The following is an 18,108-nucleotide window of genomic DNA, read 5'->3' as shown; positions in this document are numbered from 1 at the left end:
ATCTTAGAAATCTCCATCATTTTTGTCTTGTGATTTCTTTGCAAAAGATTTGTGAATTCATCTGTTTTGTGGGTTTCATTATTAAATCCAGATAATATAATCAGTAATAAGACCATTTAACTCAGCAAGCTGCAGTTGGTCAAAATAGGGTGATTGGGTCAGGTTGGCTGGGATCCCAACTGTCAACCTGAGGGCATGGCTACCCCCCATTTTCCCCCGGAGGGCACCTCCTATGTTTTCCCTTGGCTCCAGGCCAAGGGAAAATTCCTGGGACAGAGTACAGGACCCTTTATTTTGCATACAGAATTAGCTGAGCTCAATGCTTTTGTTTTTAGATTAGAACTATGCCTAGATTCCTGTTCTCTTTTCTTGCATCCCAAGTGGACTGCTTGGTGCTCTCTTTGGAACACAGGGGATGTATGGAGCTCCTCAAGAAATTATTGGTTCAGAAAACAAGTCCTCTGGTAGGCAACGCTATTTCCACTAAAAAAAAACCCACCCCTGCTCATCTCAGTTGCTCATCTATTTTACAGAAAATGGAATGACTTTGAAATGAATTGTCTTTACAGAGATCCATTTGCAAGCTAAATTTTCACTCTACAAAATGTGAAATGTTCTAAGCAACAGCTGTGAGCATTTCAAACGTGCACTACTTTTTAAAGGTTCAACTGTTGCCAAGGGAAATTTGAGTTGGCTTAAAAATCTTTCCTGGTTTTAATTCTGCATTTACCCTCAATCAGAAACTGACGAAATAGGTTCTGCTTAGCTGGGATACAGAACTTTACTAAGACTGAGATAACATAAATATACATATATTTTTTGGTACCAGGGATCGAACTTGGGACTTTGTGCTTGCGAGGCACGCGGCAGAACCACTGAGCTAAATCCCCGGCCCAGAAATGTCAATTTCTTGAAGTTAGAAACTAACTGGTGTTCTACATGGTTTAAAGCTTTGTGGTCAAGATCCCCACAGCAAAAATGGGCATTGGCTTGCAGGGGACAATCATACGCTGTCAGAAGGGGGCGCCTGCTTCCATCTCGGAGTTTCCCATTTAAATTCAAAAGCAGGGATGTTTTTATTTTTCCATCCAATTGCCATTTCTGGGAGTGGGCGCAGAAATTTGCAACAACTGAATGCTAAACAATAAACAAGAAAAACACAAATGCATTTTCTTGTTGTCACTTGTACGCACGGCACACAGAGTTTTATTTATATAAAGTTCTATTCCCTAACTATATCAGAAAATATGCTATAATGCTGGGGAGGGGTAGTTTACAGAATGGCACATATTAATATAAAAGGAAGAAACTACTGGAAGGGAAGTACACCGAAATGCTTAGTGATTCTCGGGGTTGAGGGATCATGAATAATTTTTTCTCTTTCATAGTACTGGGGATCGGGGTACATTAGGCCAAGTGCTGTAGTTAGCATTAAGGACTACTTTTCCTTTTCTCTCTCTCAAAAAAAGTACACAGCGTGTTCAAGCAGACCGACAATCCAAGAAATATTTTATCACTTGATCCAGATGTAAATCAAGTCCTCTCAGTCAGTTAACATTGTTCCCACCTGCATAAGCTCCACGAGCATTGGGCTCAACCGAAGCGTGCAGGAGCTTCAGGCAGCTCATCCTCAAGACACACGTTTAGGAAAAGGAGACGAGAAGGAATCGAAGCGTCACCTAGCGCTTAGCCAGGCCTCAGGAGTTTAAATTTGGAGCCACCCATAAGGTTTGGTGAAAAGGGGCTTTGGGCTTCCAGGACCACTCTACATATGCAGAGGCGCACTGGCGAGGGATCTTATTTCTTCCACCGCAGCGTGGGATCGGGTCCCGAGTGGGCGCACACGGGAGCTGAAGGGGACGCAGGGGTGCTGCCCCACCCTAGCCCTAGAAGTCCTCGGGGCGCAGAGGACCGCCGACCATCTGCGCCCAATGCGCAGAAGCTTCTCCTGCAGATGTGCCAGTAGCAAACCTCCGGGTTAAGCAAATCCCTTCTCGGACCCAGACAAGCCGCGGTGCCCCACTTCGGCCTGCCGGGACCCTTGGCGGAAGCTGCGGCCGTACTGCCGGGACTCGCGGCTGCATCCGGGTTCCTCATGCCCCGGCCCAATCCTCGGCTTCCTCTCTTCCCACCTTCTTGTGTCTCCGCCCCCCCGCCGCCAATCCCCGATCAGCTCTCAGTCGAACGTGCTGGCAGGGGAGTGAAGGCGGACACCGGCCAATGAGGCCTTGCTTCCCGTTTGAAGTGCCCAATAGGCGGGCGTCGGGGGCGGGCGCTGCTAGCTAGGAGGTTCGGTTGCGCGTGTGCCATGGACTCAGCCGCCCGGTGATATTGACAATAGGAGAGAGAAAGGGGCATTGACGGAGACCCACCGCAGGTAGCGAACGGCGGCTCTGGCAGCGGTGCCTGTAGCTCCAGCGGCTCCTTCTCCTCCTCCCGGCTCCTCTGCCCGCTGCCGCTGCAGATCCAGTCTTCCTCCCTCCCTTCCCCCTTCCCCACGTCGCCGCCACCGCTGCTGCCGCCGCCGCCGCCGGGTCCGGGGCAACGAGCTGAGGCGCCGCCCGCCGGGAATGTGAGCGAGGAGCCACCGGCGGAGCCGCAACGGGGTCGGTGCCGATTTGATGGGACGGGCCCGCGGGGGAGGATCGTGAGGCCACCGCAGCTGCCGGAACGCTGAGGTTCAGGTCCGGCCGTGAGGCCTACAGGCGCCGCTGCCGCCGCGGAACCGAAGGGGACGCCGCTCCGGATCGCCGTCTCCCGGACTCCCCGCTGCCTCCCGGACCTCCCCTGCCGCCCCGGCCCCGCCGCCGCTGCCGCCGCGACCCCCTCGCCCGTCTCCCGCCCCTCGGAACCACAGATCTCAGATTCTTCCTCAGAAGCTTCAAGGTAACTTCGTCCCTCGGGCCCCGCGACTCGCGCGCTTCCCTTCTCCGAGGAGCCTACGGGGCACCGGACTTGGGAAGGCCCGGCCCAGGCGGCGAGGGGTGCGGCGGGGTGGGGTGCGCGGTCCCACTTGTCTGATCTGCCTGCAAATGCTACTGAGGAGTCTTCTCCTTCGCTCGGTCTCCCTCTCATTTTTCCACCTTCTGGGATTTGAAGGGGTTTCTTGTCCCCCTTTACCCACTGGCGGAGGCAGGGGGAAGCAGGAGATGTGGAGTAGCGGCGATCTTCTCCAGGGCTTGGGGTGTATGTACACCCAAACCACTTCCCTGCCCCCACCCCCGGATTATCCGGAGCCTTAGAAATGCCCGCTGCCCGCTGCTTAGAGGATGGCAAAGCTTCCGGCGCTCTGGCCCAGGTGAAACCTGTTTCTCTGGGCTTTTTTGCTTGGACCGGCTGCTGCCTTCTGTTCAGTTCTGCGATACCTTAGGCTTGAGATCCTTGACGTTTGTTCTGGGCTGTAGGCATAAGGGGCAAATGATTTAAAAAAAGGTACTTATAGTAGATCGTCTTTGGAGATGGCTGATGAGGAATAAAAAAAAGACAAAAAGAGTGATGGAGGAAGAGGATTTATTGAAATCTGTTGTTAGGGTTAGAATGAGGTCTAAATAGTTCACATACGAGATTGTAAAATCCACCCATAAATTTGCAACATACAAATGCGATGTGAAGTTTCTTGCTGATGCAGTTATCAGATTTTAAGGTGGTTTTACATTTTCCATCGTATTCATAGTTTGCAATTCCAGTTTGAATTTGTCACATTGTTATTATTATTATTTATTATTGAGACAGGGTCTTGCTTGCTATGTTGTTTAGGCTGGCCTTGAACTTACTGTGGAGCCCAGGCTGACCGTTTAGCCTCCTGAGTGCCGGGATTACAGGTGTGTGCCACCACGCCAGGCTCGTCACATTACTGTATTTTTAAGGCTAAATTAGGTAGATTTAAAAAACTTTTTAGTGAAAGAAAACCGAAAACTTAATAATTCTGAATCTCAACGTAGTGTTCCCCCACCTTCACCTTGAGTGTTTTTACTATTTTTACTTTGTCACAATCCAGGTAATCCAGGGAACTTTTTAGTTTTACACATTCAAGAAGAAGCTCCCTTACTCTTTCATATAGGAGTTAAAAAACTTGTCTTATGTATTGGAATGACAGGTGAGTAATTGCATTTCAGCATTTTCCCTGTACGCAACCTGAGTCTGCCATTAATCTTAGTGTAGTCTCAGAGCCGTGGAAATGATGGCATCCACTTAACTTGGTGAATGGAATTGAGCTTACTGCTTGTTACTTTGGGGAAATAGTTTTCATTTTAATAATTTGAGAGGTTTAAAAATTGCAAAATGTTAAATTCCATCAGTTTCAAGAAATAAAAATTGGTATTTAACTTCAAGATCTAAACCTCAAGGAAACTCCACTTGGTTGCCTATGGCTGTGAAGTTATATTTTAGTTCTTGGTGCTTGGTTTCATCATAGTTTTGTTTATTAAGCTTTAATAAGTTAAGATGGTTTCATTCAAAAAGAAAACTTCTTTGAAATGATTTTAATGATGCCTTTTGAGTGTTCTGTTTGAAATAACCTAGCCTGTCTTCATTGGCAGTGTGGTTGTTTATCGCAGCAAATACAGCACATTTCACTAAGAGTTCTGACCAGGTAGTTTCAATAATTGTAAATTTATTGCTTGCTGTGATATACTGATGTAGATTCTTAAAACTACAGTAAGGGTTTCAGTTCCAGAATCCATTCATAATATTAAATATTTTGGGAAAAGTGTCTCCATGGACGTTTTCCAGGTGCAAAATAACTCCAAAATTACTTTTAAAATCAAGATGAGAAGAGTTTTGCAGTTAAAATGGATAGAGAGCATAGAAAGCTTAAGTCTAGATGAACATCTTTTATTTTTTATACTTTTTATTTTTTGGTACCGGGGATCAAACTCGGGTCCTTACGCTTGCAAGGGAGGTGGCGGAACCACTGAGCTAAATCCCTGGCCCCATCTTTTAGTTTTCAGATGAACATCTTTTTACTGCTTCTAAAAATGAAACAGTATAATTCACTAGAGATACAATACTGCTTAAATAGTAATATTTTTTCCATCAAATTTTCCTGTTTCCCCATTGACATAAGACTTTCTTTACTTGATTTTATTTACTTTCTTTGGCACATACTTCTGTGTTCATTAATATTACATGTGAGAGGTTGAGTATTTGTAGAACTCGACATATATGCTTGCACCTTGGGAATGTGTTTCTGACACCTCTTTCTCTCCAGTAGGGATATGTCCTCAGCACCAACTACTCCTCCATCAGTGGATAAAGTAGACGGATTTTCTCGGAAGTCCGTCAGAAAAGCCAGACAGAAGAGGTCACAAAGTTCCTCACAGTTTAGGTCTCAAGGCAAGCCTATTGAGTTAGCACCTCTGCCGCTGCTGAAAGGTAAGGCTCATGACCAGCTCCACTGGTTTTCAGTGGATCTTTCAGTATCTCCATGTAATTTCTTTTTGTAAAAAATTTCCTATCTGTTCAAGTTCTATGTTGCAAATTGAAGGGACAGGGAGCTTCATTAAAGTTCCTAGTATGTGAGACCAAGTATAACCCCTCTCCTTCTAAAAGGTCTCAACTGGCGCCGGGCATGTAGCTCAGTGGTAGAGTACTTGTGTAATATGGATGAGGTCCTGCGTTCAAGCCCTGGTGCTGGAAAAATAAGGATGGGATTGGGCTTGATTTAATCTAAATGGCTGAGGACAAGCAAAAAGAAACTAGAGAATCTCTCCTGATAAGTGCAAAAAACTAAATGGCAGAGATGTCGGGGTTTGTGTATCTCATTCTTTTCTTTTGATATTTAGGTGGATGCACTGTTTGCAATGACAACCACAAATTGTACTCTTAGGAAGCAGAACCTAGTAAAGGAGATGGTACCAATGACTTACATAAAGGAAACGGTGTTTGAAAGAATGCGGTTTTATTGCCTTTTTTTTTTTTGTACCAGGGGTCGAACTCAGGACCTTGCACTTGCAAAGCAGGCTCAGTGCCACTGAGCTAAATCCCCGGCTTGAAAAAAATGCATTTTTAAAAAATTAAGAAAACATATGTAGTTTGTAATTGATTACATGCATTCTTGTTTTCAGATAGTACAAAGTGTATGATGATCATACTTGCTTAATACATTTTTTTCTTCAGAGTGCATTAAGAATAGGTTTTTCATGTGAGAACTTTTTTCCTAAGCTACACCTTTCAGTCTGTTTGAGTATGTGAATTCTTTTTGTCCTTTTAAATTTTCATCTACTTCATGTTTATGAACAGGCATTATTTGAAATGTATCAGGACACTACCTGTTACAGGGTAGAAACTGTCAGACTCTGTCTTTGACTATGGAGTTTGGTTTGCTGAGACTAAGAGTGGGGACAAAGGGGAACAACACAGTAGACTTCACTTGCTCAGAGGAAACCAGACAACCTGGCTGACTAGTTCATTAAAGCACATTGAGTTCTGGAACAGTTTGTGAAATCAGAAGATATTATAAGAAAAACTGGAATGTGACTAGAAAAGATTCTCGAATTCTAGCATAGGATATTTCAGGTTTCTCTTTTTCCTATGTGAACTTTTTTTTAAAGGGAAGGAGATTCATAAATCATTCCAATGTTTATACTTGATATCAGTGGCAAATAGTGATTACTGTAAGGATAATATGTTTAGCAGTTAGTGAAGATGAATTCTTGGCTTTGGGGGAGGAGATTTTAAATAAAAATTTTCTGAGTAAAAATCAGAATAGCTTGTATGAGGCTTTGGAAGAAAATGAAGGCGAAATTCTAGGGATAAAACTAAGCATCCTAGGACCAGGGATTTAGCTCAGTGACACCGTGCCTGCCTCGCAAGCGCAAATTTGATCCCTGGTACCAAAAACACCGCCCCCCCAAAAAACCCCAAAAAACCCTAAGCATTCTGGAAATAGAAAGTTGGGAGACAGCAGATCTTTTGGAACTTATTTAATTGGAAGTAGACATGTATTAGTTACTAGCATCATTTCTGGTGGAGGACATAACTATCTTAGAAGCCTATATTAAACTTTTTATAGGATTAGAAGAAATTTTAAAACTTAACTATTAATTTATAGGCCCATGGCAAACAGTTAAATTAGAACCTAACTGACCACTTACAGCGAGGGTATTGGTTATGTGGTTAGTGAAAGGTGTACTTGAGAATTTGGATGCATGCTATCTCATTTTGTTGTACCATTTCTCTTCTTTTACTGTGCAAACTAGACATACACACAATGCACCGTTTTTAAGTTTGCAATTCAGCATCATTAAGTACATGAACATTGCTGTGCAGCCATCACCACCATCCATCTCCAGACACTTTCTGTCTTCTCTAATTGAAACTCCACCCATCAAACGCTTTGGTTTTTTTCCTGTCCCCATTCCCTGGCAGCTGCCATTCTACCTTTTGTCTTCATGAATTTCACTGTGAGTTTTTCCTAGAAGTGGATTCATGCAATGTTTGTCCTTTGTGAGTAGCTTATTTCATTTTTTTTTTTTTTTTTTTTTGGTACTGGAGATCGAACTCGGGTCCTTGCGCTTGCGCAGTAGGTGGCGAAACCACTGAGCTAAATCCCCAGCCCTGTCCTAGGATCATTTACGTTGTAGTGTGTGTCAGAATTATATTCTTCTCTAAGGCTGAATATATGTGCATGCACCACAGCCTTTTTATCAGTGGACATCAGGTTGCTTCTACCTTTTGCCTATTACAAGTAAAAATATCATTCTGGTCTCTGCTTTCTTTCTTCTTTTTTTGGTACTGGGGATAGAACTGAGGACCTTGCGTTTGTGAGGCAGGCACAGGCACCACTGAGCTCAATCTCCAGCCCTCTGCTTTCATTTCTTTTGGGTATGTGCCTAGAAGTAGAATTGCTGGATTGTATGTTTCATTTTATTTTTTGTCTGTTTAATTTTTTTGAGGAATAGCCACACTGTTTTCCACAGGGTTCGAAGTTCTTCATATCCTCACGAACACTTATTAATTTTATTTATTTACAAGAACCATTATAATGGGTATGAAGTGGTATTTCACTGCGGTTTTGATTTACATTTGCCTAATAATTAGTGATGCTGAGGTCTTTGTGTTCATGCTGGCCATGTGCACATCTTTTTCTCATTTTTAAAGGGAAGTCTGGTAGTACTAAAAGAACTCTGCTTTCCAAGAATATGATTTTTGTGAATTTGTATACTTTGCCAGCTTGGGAGAATTAGAAAGCAACAGGACTAGACACATCCACAAGCTTAATTCCAGACCGACACAATGACTCTTGCATACTTAGCACTTTCTGGGCAAGTGTTCTAGAAAGCATTCTGTAAATTAGATTTCCATGTCTATCTACAGAATGACATGAAGAACGGTAGTCAGATACAGACTTTAGAAATGTATATTTGCTCGATTTTCGTAATGTATGTAAAGAGTATATGAAATGAAGATATTTACTTGCCTTATAGTGGATTGACTTATTTCCTTACAGTGGAGTGGCTTATGTGTGTGTTGCATTATCATCAACTTTTTGGAAGAAAATTATTTATTAATTTGTTTAAAGTCGTGGCCATGGGATTACAGGTGTGCATACCATGCCTGGCTTTGTAGTATTTCTATGACTAAATTGAAGGTTTAAATTTATTTGAGGTACAACATAAATTGTAATTGAATTTTAAAGAATAAAGTAAGTCAGGTATGGTAGCGAGACCTATAATCCCAGTACTTGAGAGACAGAGACAGGAGGATTGTGAATTGAAGTCCAGCCTGGGCTACATAGGGAGTTTAAGGCCAGCCTGGACTACATAGCAGAATCCTGTTTCAAAAAGAGAAAATGACACGTCCTCAAGATCTTTAATTTAATTAAAAAAATTTTTTTTTTTGTACTGGGAATCAAACTCAGGACCTTGCGCTTGCCAGGCAGGCATGGCACCGCTGAGCTACATCACCATCCCTGTTTATATAATTTCTATATTCAAACTCCTCTAAAATTAAAGATTTTTTTTTTTTTTTGGTATCGGGGATCGAACTCGGGTCCTTAGCTTGTGAGGCAGGCAGTGGAACCACTGAGCTAAATTCCCGGCCCTAAAATTAAAGATCTTGGAAAAAATTAAAAGAAAGAAAGATCTTGGGCTGGGGATTTAGCTCATTGGCACCATGCCTGCCTGACAAGCACAGGTCCTGAGTTCCATCCTGGGTACCATCAACAACAACAAAAAGATAATTATGGTTATGCAGTTTCTTTCTTTCTTTTTTTTTTTTTGTTCTGGGGATCGAACTCACGACTTTGTGCTTGCAAGGCAGGTGCGTTGCCACTGAGCTAAATCCTGGCCCCATAATTACCTTTTTAATATGTAATTTTTGAAATCCCAAAAATTAGATATGCATTAATCATTTGGCTTGTGTGCATTATCAGAATATTTTATTATACGCATTATAATATTTGACAAACATAAGTGAAACTGCATTAATTCTTAGCTGTTAAAAGTCTGTTTACTTGGGCCAGGGATTTAGCTCAGTGGTTTTGCTGCCTGCTGCGCAAGCTCAAGGACCCAAGTTCGATCTCTGGTACCAAAAAAAAAAAAGTCTGTTTACTGGCAGAACTATAACATATACTCTTGATTTTAGACGAAAGGCCGAGAAGCAATTGTAGCATATAATGAAGGGAAAGTTTCTGTTTTGCCCATTTCCTAAAAGATGGGTTTTTGAAATTTGTATCATTGATGTCATTTTCCATGGAAAATCACACCAGCGTGTAGTTCTATATAAATATATAGTGAGTGTTCTGGCTTTTCTTCAGCTAAATTACATGATAAACTTTGTGAATATAGACATTAGAGATTCTCTTCATCTTTGTGTACTGCTGAAATTATTTTTGGAGAGTTGTAAAATTTTTGAACATGAAGACTATTACCGTTTTGCTGATAGGAAAGTCCTGTGTGCCTTATGTGCTTGATAAGAAAGAAAGACTTATGGGTCCCATACCAAAACAAACAAATAAACAAACAAACAAAAGAAGGTAAAGACTTGCATGTGTTCTTTGTATCTTCACAACAGGACCTGAAGTGAGCTTTGACAGTTATCCTAGTTAAGTTACTGAATAATGACAGTCAGACTTAACTGTTAGCCAAACACACACACAGATACATGCAAACACACACGCACATCATTCTGTTAATAAGTATAATAGTACCTGGGTAGGGGCCGGGGATTTAGCTCAGTGGTTTTGCCGCCTGCCTTGCAAGCGCAAGGACCTGAGTTTGATCCCCGGTACCAAAAAAAAAAAAAAAAAAGTACCTGGGTAGATAGTTCGTGTTTCCCTATCAACCCATCCTCCCATGCTTTATTTCCTTCTTTGTTTTTTTTCTGGTACCAGGAATTAAACTCAGGACCTTATGCTTGTGAGGGAGACACGGTGCCATATTTTCTTCTATCTTTGACTTTAAATTATTCTCTTTTTTTAGTGCTGGGGATCGAACTAAGGACACCCCGCGCTTACCAGGCAGGTGCTGTGCCGCTGAGCTACATCCTCAGCCCTACTTTAAATTATTCTATAAGTTTAGATTTGAGTGAAATTTTTTTTTTGGTACTGGGGATCGAACTTGGGACCTTTTGCTTGGGAGACAGGCAGCGGAACCACTGAGCTAAATCCCCGGCCCTTGAGTGAAATATTTTTGTAAAACATTACCTTTTTGAAGATGGAGTTATAGTGAAAGAGACATCACTCCTCTGCCTTTGCAAGTATGTTTTTCAGGCATTTTACAGTTTGGACATTCCACTATTAAGCATTGCAATAACTGCAAGGAACTCTGCAGAAAGGAACTCTGTCCTTGCTGTTGATTCTCCTCTAATGAAAACACGTTTTTTTTTTAACATTTGGTTCATTTTTTTATTATTATTTTTTTGGTACCAGGGATCGAACTCAGGTCCTTGTGCTTGTGCAGCAGGCGGCGAAACCACTGAGCTAAATCCCCAGCCCCGAAAACACTTTTTTGTGGTCATTTGTTGGATTTTGTGGATCAAACCTAGGGTCTCACAAATGATAAGCAGGTGTTCTAACACTGTGCTACATCCCAGCCCCAAAACCACTTAAAAAGTTTTTTTAGGCTTATGATTCATCTTACATTTTCATTTTTTAGTATACAAGTTTCTAAGAACTTTAAGAATTACTATTCAAAGCTAGTTTTTGTGCCTTTCTAATGATTAGATTCTTGTCTTTTTTTTTTTTTGGTGTCGGGGATCAAACTCAGGACCTTGCGCTTGCCAGGCAGGCACGAAACCACTGAGCTAAATCCCCAGCCCAGATTGTTGTCTTTTGACTGTATCTGCTTCATATAATGTATTTTTTTTGTTTTTTGGTGCCAGGGATCAAACTCAGGTCCTTGCGCTTATGGGGCAGGCAGTGGAACCACTGAGCTAAATCCCCAGCCCTGCTTCATATAATGTGAAGTGGAAATGTGTATTTTGATTCCAGTTTTTTATAATCTGCTAATCTGCTAAAGTGCATTTATTTATTTATTTATTTATTTATTTATTTATTTATTTATTTATTTTGGTACCACAGATCGAACACGGGTCTAAATCCCTGGCCCTTAAGTACATTTATGATAAAAACAGTTTCTTAAGGAATAACATCCTTTATTTCAGTGTTTACTATCCTTATGTGCTGTGATGTAGTGTTACAGAGGGGAAATTGCGTGGGCTTTGTTGGTGTGAGAGTTTTAGCTTACCCACGGCTGTGTTTGTCATGGGCAAACGAGCTAACTCCTGAAAACCTTAGTTGTCTGTAAAATGAGGAGAATGATAAAATCAATAGATGAAACAGTATTACATTTACTAGGTACTAGTGATTGTTATGTATCTGAGATTTTGGGAGTTAGAATATGATTGGTATGGAATTATTATGACATTTTCCTAGCAGAAAGTTGAAGTTGAGAATTTCTTGAAAATTACAAAATAGGAACATAATTTTGCAGCCATGAACCCCTTTTCAACTGAAAAGTTCAAAGAAAGAGTTTGTAAATGTTTTGAATTTAATAGTAATTGTAAACATCTGGAAATTTTCACCTTTGCACTGATATATTGCCACATTATTTAGTGTAATGCTTTTTTCACTTATATTTTTCATAAATACATGATCAAATTTCAAAAAGTACAGAAAGGTGTGTAGGGAAAATCTCCCTCTGGACTTTGTTCTCCGAGTTTCCTTTCCCAGAAGCAGCCAGTTGTAATATTCTTTTACAGTGGACCTCTTAAATCCTTGACTGAATTTGACATGTAATGAGCATCCTGAAATTATATGAAAAATTTGTGTGTATATCTATTTTTTTTTTTTTTGATACTGCAGATTGAACTCAGGACCTGGTGTTTGCAAGGCAGGTACTGGCACCACTGAGCTAAATCTTTTGCCCCTGTATATCTGTTTTTTTGTTTTTTTGGTACTGGGGATCGAACTTGGTTCCTTGTGGTGGTGGGACAGGCAGTGGAACCATTGAGCTAAATCCCCAGCCCTGTATGTATGTTTTTTTAAGTTGAGAAATCTGTAGCATTTTTCAGATTCTCAAAGGGGTAATTGACCCAAAAGAGGTGGAAAACCATTGATCTATTTGTATCTTGGATGAATGATGTGTGTTGTTCAGGCATATAAATTGGGGGTGTGTGGTGCTTTAAAAAATAACCGTAAGCTTTGCTTTTGAATTGGAAGAATATCTGTAAGTTAATGTGTTAAAGTTCAAGTTTGCAGCGTTTAAGAGAGTATGGCAGTATTTTTCTTTTGAGGAAGGACTTAAGATTTTGCACAAAACTGAGCACCAACCTACATAATTTTTGTTTGAAAGCTTACACTCAGTTGTAGTGAAGATATATTTCATTCTCTTGGGTGGGAGTATTTTTTTCTTTACGTGTCTCAGTAGTTTGTTTCTGTAGCGTAGAGAAAATTCTCATACAAATTTGTCTTGGTCAGAAGAAATTGAAAGTGTTCCTAATTCATGTATCAGTTAAGAGTAGAGTAGAAGCTTGCATTCATATTCCAGTTTGTTGATGTTTGATAATTACAGGTTGAGTATCCTTTCATTGAAATGCTTGGGACCAGACATTTCAGATTTTAGATTTTGGAGTATTTGCATGTACAGTTGTTCCTAGAATAATGTGGAGATCGGAGCACTGAGTCTGTGGTTGAGCTCCAGTGTCCACATGTAGTAAAGTGGGAGCCTTTGCCCACAGTGAGGCAAGCATTGTCCAGTCTGTCTTTAGAAGTGTTTTTGCTTGTTCTTTGTACCCTGTCACTGTTCTGGGCATTGCATGGAGGACCCCGCCATGAGGACAGAGCCTGTAATAGTTGCTATCTGTTCCGTATTTGCCCCTTGAAGTTGATTTCCATCAGGCCCTGTAACTTGCTGTCTCTGCATCGCTTTTCCCTTTAGTAACATGAAGCTGCACGGTTGGTCCAGTCTCCTACGCTCCTGGTACTTCCTGGGGTTGTTATTCTGCGTGGCAGTCTAAAGTACAAGTATATCTGTGCTGATGTCATTTCTGCTGCTGGAAGTACATCCATTTCTTATACTCAGCCATCTTTTTTTTTGCTTTGGTACTGGGGATTGAACTCAGTACCTTGTGCTTGGGAGGCAGGTGCGGTGCCACTGAGCTAAATCCCCGGCCCCTCAGCATCTGTTTCTAAATTTTCCTCACGACCCTCGTCCTTGCCAGCGAGCCCCACCAACATGAGGCCTCCTGCTCTTTGAGCTGCTGTCCATGGTGCCAGGTCCACTCTGCTTCTGGAACCTATGGAAAACTAATACCATACTGTTGATAGGAAGTCTTGATGTTAATGAGCACATATTTTGTTAATGAACACATATTAACATAAAATATGTGTTAATGAACACATATTTTGTATTTTACATGGAATATGCACAGGGAAAAATATGAGTATCACGAGAGGTCAGTTTTTACTGTACTTCACAATTTACTGGTGTGATGATCTGCTTCTGTGGAGATTCATATGGTTCTAAGTGGATACTCTCAACCCTGAATTCACTGCAGGAGCCACAGGCAGTGGCTGTGAAATTATTACAATGGTACAGGATGCACTGCAGCTAATGTTATGGTTTCATACTGTGTTTGTTTACATTTCTGTCAACTGAATGGTGCCATGTATGATTGGTATTTGGGTAAGTTTTGATAAATGTTAACTTTTTGTAAGATTTGTATATCTTATGGTAGTAAGTGATAAAACAGACTTGTATTTTATTATATATTATATGCGTTAATGTCGTATCTTTTGCTTAATTTTTTCTGTATTTTAGTTTTATTTTTTTTTCAAAAAACAGTTTAAAAAAATCTGCATGTAAGATGACCTGTATAGTCCAAGGCTCAGCTGTACATAATGAGATGTCTGAGAGATGGGACCCAAGTCTAAACATGAATTTCATTTATGTTTTATATGTACTTTATACACATAGCCCACAGTTAATTTTATACAGTATTTTTGGTGCACATACATTTTATTTTATTTTATTATTTTTTTTTGTTGTTCATTTGTTTTGTTTTTGGGTACTGGGGATCGAACTCAGAACTTTGAGCTTGCAAGGGAGGCGGTGGCACCACTGAGCTAAATCCCCGGCTTGGTGCACATACGTTTTAATTTCAGCCTGTCACATGAGGTCATGTGTGGAATTTTCCACTTGTGCCATTGTGTCATTGTTTTGGATTTTGTAGCATTTTGAATTTCAGGTTTTCAGATTAGGGATCCTCAGCCTGTACTTTTAAACCTAAGGTTCATGGATTTTTGGTTGGGACAAAATGGATGGGCTTTAAGGTTCCAACAATGTCCTAAGATTATATGTAATGTTTCCTGGGGCATTTTTATTTTGGAGGAGAGTACATTGCTTTCATCAGTTAGAAAAGATTTAGTTCCTTCTTACTTTCTTTCCATAGTTAAGAGCTCTTGGCTTATTAGACTAAAAGATGGAGAATGACTGTTATTTTGTATTGTGTTAGCTTATGGTACATATACGCATGGACCTGTCCCATAACACATTATAAACTGTAAAAAGAACTACTCACAATGTGGGTCTCTCCAGGATGTAACCTGGGCATGTAAATATTGAACTGTCAGATGAATGTTCTCATGGGTGAGGTGGTCCTTCTTTTTCTACTTAGAATTTTCTTCCCTGAATCTGTCATTTTTCAAGATGTAGCTTAAATGGAACCTCTTTAGGTGTCTTCCTGGATGGTTTTAAAAGTCTTCTTTTGAAGTTTCTGTTACCCTATTTTCTTATAATCTGAAGTTAACTATCTTTGTTCACTTGTATGTTATCTGTTTCTCTCTATTAAAATATAATCTTTGATGTAGAAACCTTATTTCTTTTCCCTCTATCACCTAGGTTAGTGCCTTGTACATAGTTGACATTCACTACATATTTCTTAGTATATGATGCACATTGTTGGTCAACATCTAGGTTGGCAGCTGACTAATAAATACTAGTAATATAGGCACTTATATTTCTTCCTAAATATTCAAATATTTTTTCCCAAAATCCAGATATTTTAATTTATAATTTACATTAAAGTATAAACCAGAATGAAACCTTTTTATTTTTGTTATTTTATTTTGTAGTACTGGGAATTGAACCCAGGGCTTTTGAACTGGCCTACATCCCTACCCCTTTTTTATTTTATATATATATATTTTTTGGTACTGGGGATCGAACTCGGGACCTTGTGCTTGCAAGGCAGGTGCCGGAACCACTGAGCTAAATCCCCAGACCCCCCCTTTTTTATTTTAACGTAGGTCTTGGTAAATCACTCAGTTGACCAGGCTGGGCTTGAATTTAGAATCCTCTGCCTCAGCTTCCTGGAGTGCTGGGATTATAAGAATTTGCTACCAAGCCTGGCAGAAACCTTTTTTTTTGAGACAGGGTCTCATTATACAGTTCAGGCTGGCCTTGAACTCACTATGTAGTGTAGGCTGGCCTCAAACTTGTGGGTTTTTTTTGTTTTTTTGTTTTTTTGGTACTGGGGATCGAACTCGGGACCTTGCTCTTATGAACCAGGCAGCGGCACCACTGAGCTAAATCCCCGGCCCCAGAAGTTTTTATTTTTAAAGGATCAAATTGGTAAGTGTTCACTTAAAATCCTGGCTTTGTGCTCTGGTAATTCTGCATGTTTTGGCTTGAAAAAAAGAGGTGGTATCTTGTGGAGAGCATGGAGTGGATTTTATATACAACAAACTAGAAATGATTCCATTTACTTTGGGGTTTATCACTTGGTATTCCAGAAGTAAAGATATTAAGTACAGTGAAATCCATTTCTTTCTACTGCTGTTTGGGTACTGATTATAGGCTAATGAGATCACCAGACTTTATATGGTATAAGAGAATAGCGTATTTAAGTGCTAGACTGGCTATTCAGAGCCGGATTTTATGGCCAAATTTTCTTTCATTTGTAAGACTTATAATTTATAATGTTGGTTTATATTAGTAATTAGATTCTGTAGTGCTTGAAAAAGATCAGTAAAGTTTCTAGATATTTCACAAAGTCTTTGGTAGGTCTTTTGTTTGTAAAGATGACGTCTTTTACTACTTAAACTTTTTTTTACCTTTTGTATTTGAAGATTATTTGAAAACATAGGATTTTATTTTAATGTTAAGGTAGAACTAAACACATAGTGAACATCTTAATTGAGCAATATAATTTGCATACATTACCCAAAGCAGACAGATGGCTTCCCTAAGGTAGGAATATAAGCCTGGGGTCATACATACCTGCGTGGAATTAAGTCCTGAGACTATCACTCACAGCTAGTGGACTTTTATGCCTTGGTCTTCTTGTCTCTAAAATTGGGAGAATAATAGAACCCTTCTCATAGAGTCAAATTAAATGCTATAAAATGGGTAAAACATTTAGTTCAGTGGTGGGTACATTGTAGGAATTGAAGAGTATTAGCCACTATAATTATTCTGCAGAATGAGAAATGCTTATTAGTGTTTTCAGTTGATTTTTATTCTCCGTAATACATTACACAGATTGTTTCCATTTAAGGAAATAAAATATGGAGCATATAGAGCTATGAGAATTAGGCTTTTTAAAGCAAAGAGGAGAACCAGTTCTTCTGGATTGATCTCAGCTTTGCTATGTAGTTAATGTTAGTTTCAGATTGATGACTTATTTCAGTGAGAAAACGCTATGAAGTGGCTAATATAATTATCTTCAAGGGAAATTCCATTTGTGCAAAGTTACCAGATAAAATTATCACTAGATAAAACTTTGGTAGTTGTCAACCAAAGCAGAATCTCCAAACTTTTCTGTAATTTTCTTTATGTTGTGCTCTTATACAAATATATAACATACATTCAGACCTATACAAACACAGAAACTTAAAAGGAGTGACATTTGAAAATAAACATGGATGTTCTAACACTTAACTTTTTTACTTCCTTTTCCCTTGTCCATCCCCACATACTGGTCAGAGTGTAGCTTGGCTTGGAGATTGCTCCTTTCTTCTCTTCAGGCTTTCAGCCATGTTAGGTTTATAGCATTTTGTTTTGAGCTAGAGAGATGGAGGGAAGGGTTGAATGAGAAAAACCTCTTTCTTAGTTTGTCTCCTTGAGGTTTTTGTCCAGGCTTTTGAGTTTATTGCACATTTAAAAAAAAGTCTGGACTGCGAATGGTACCAGTGTAGGCGATGTGACAGATGGGGTCTTAGTTGAGGGTCCTGCCCAGGATTTGGTGAGTTTTAGGAGGCCTTTGATCCTTTTGGAACTCCAGCCAATGGTCATGTCTTTATGTAGATTGGCATTTTTGGGGGGCAGAGGTTTAGATCCTTTATCTGCTTTTCAAAGCAGACTCCAAAAAGGTCAGGGCTGCTGTTCTGGGGTATGGGGATGGGGAACAGTGTGGGGAAGGGTTTCCTTGTTCAAAGCAGAGACAGAATTTGTTGTTGAATTTGTTGTAGAATCAACTTTTGTATAGAGTGATCTCGTGACTGGAGGTTTCTTTTCCTCTGTGTCTCTACTAATTTTTAATTCTTTTTGATACCAAACAATTTTTTTTTTTTGGTACCGGGGATCGAATTTGGGTCCTTCCGCTTGCAAGGCAGGCGGTGGAACCACTGAGCTAAATCCTTGGCCCCTAATTTTTTTTTTTATGGTA

The 18,108-nt window shown here is 40.3% G+C and overlaps 1 protein-coding gene across 4 annotated transcripts in view; it reads left to right on the top strand.

Annotated features, from left to right (window-relative positions):
* The first annotated feature begins 2,264 nt into the window (after window positions 1–2,264).
* Window positions 2,265–18,108, top strand: part of Ppp2r5e (protein phosphatase 2 regulatory subunit B'epsilon) — a 175,673-nt gene continuing 159,829 nt past the window's right edge. For 2 of the 4 annotated variants that reach the window (XM_004837424.4, XM_087195243.1), the window contains exons 1-2: window positions 2,265–2,886; window positions 5,210–5,373. In XM_004837424.4, coding sequence (XP_004837481.1) covers window positions 5,217–5,373 — 157 coding nt within the window. In that variant the 5' untranslated portion in view covers window positions 2,265–2,886; window positions 5,210–5,216. Of the gene's footprint in view, window positions 2,887–3,756; window positions 3,822–5,209; window positions 5,374–18,108 lie in introns of all 4 variants that reach the window. The other 2 variants (XM_087195242.1, XM_004837423.3) reach the window with 2 other exon arrangements.

This window comes from Heterocephalus glaber, unplaced genomic scaffold, assembly GCF_053883595.1.
Source record: "Heterocephalus glaber isolate CG9 unplaced genomic scaffold, H.glaber_assembly_v1.0 deba00001608, whole genome shotgun sequence".
Classification (NCBI taxonomy): domain Eukaryota; kingdom Metazoa; phylum Chordata; class Mammalia; order Rodentia; family Bathyergidae; genus Heterocephalus; species Heterocephalus glaber.
The sequence above is the reverse complement of the archived record's forward strand: the minus strand, read 5'-3'. Positions and strand labels throughout refer to the sequence as shown.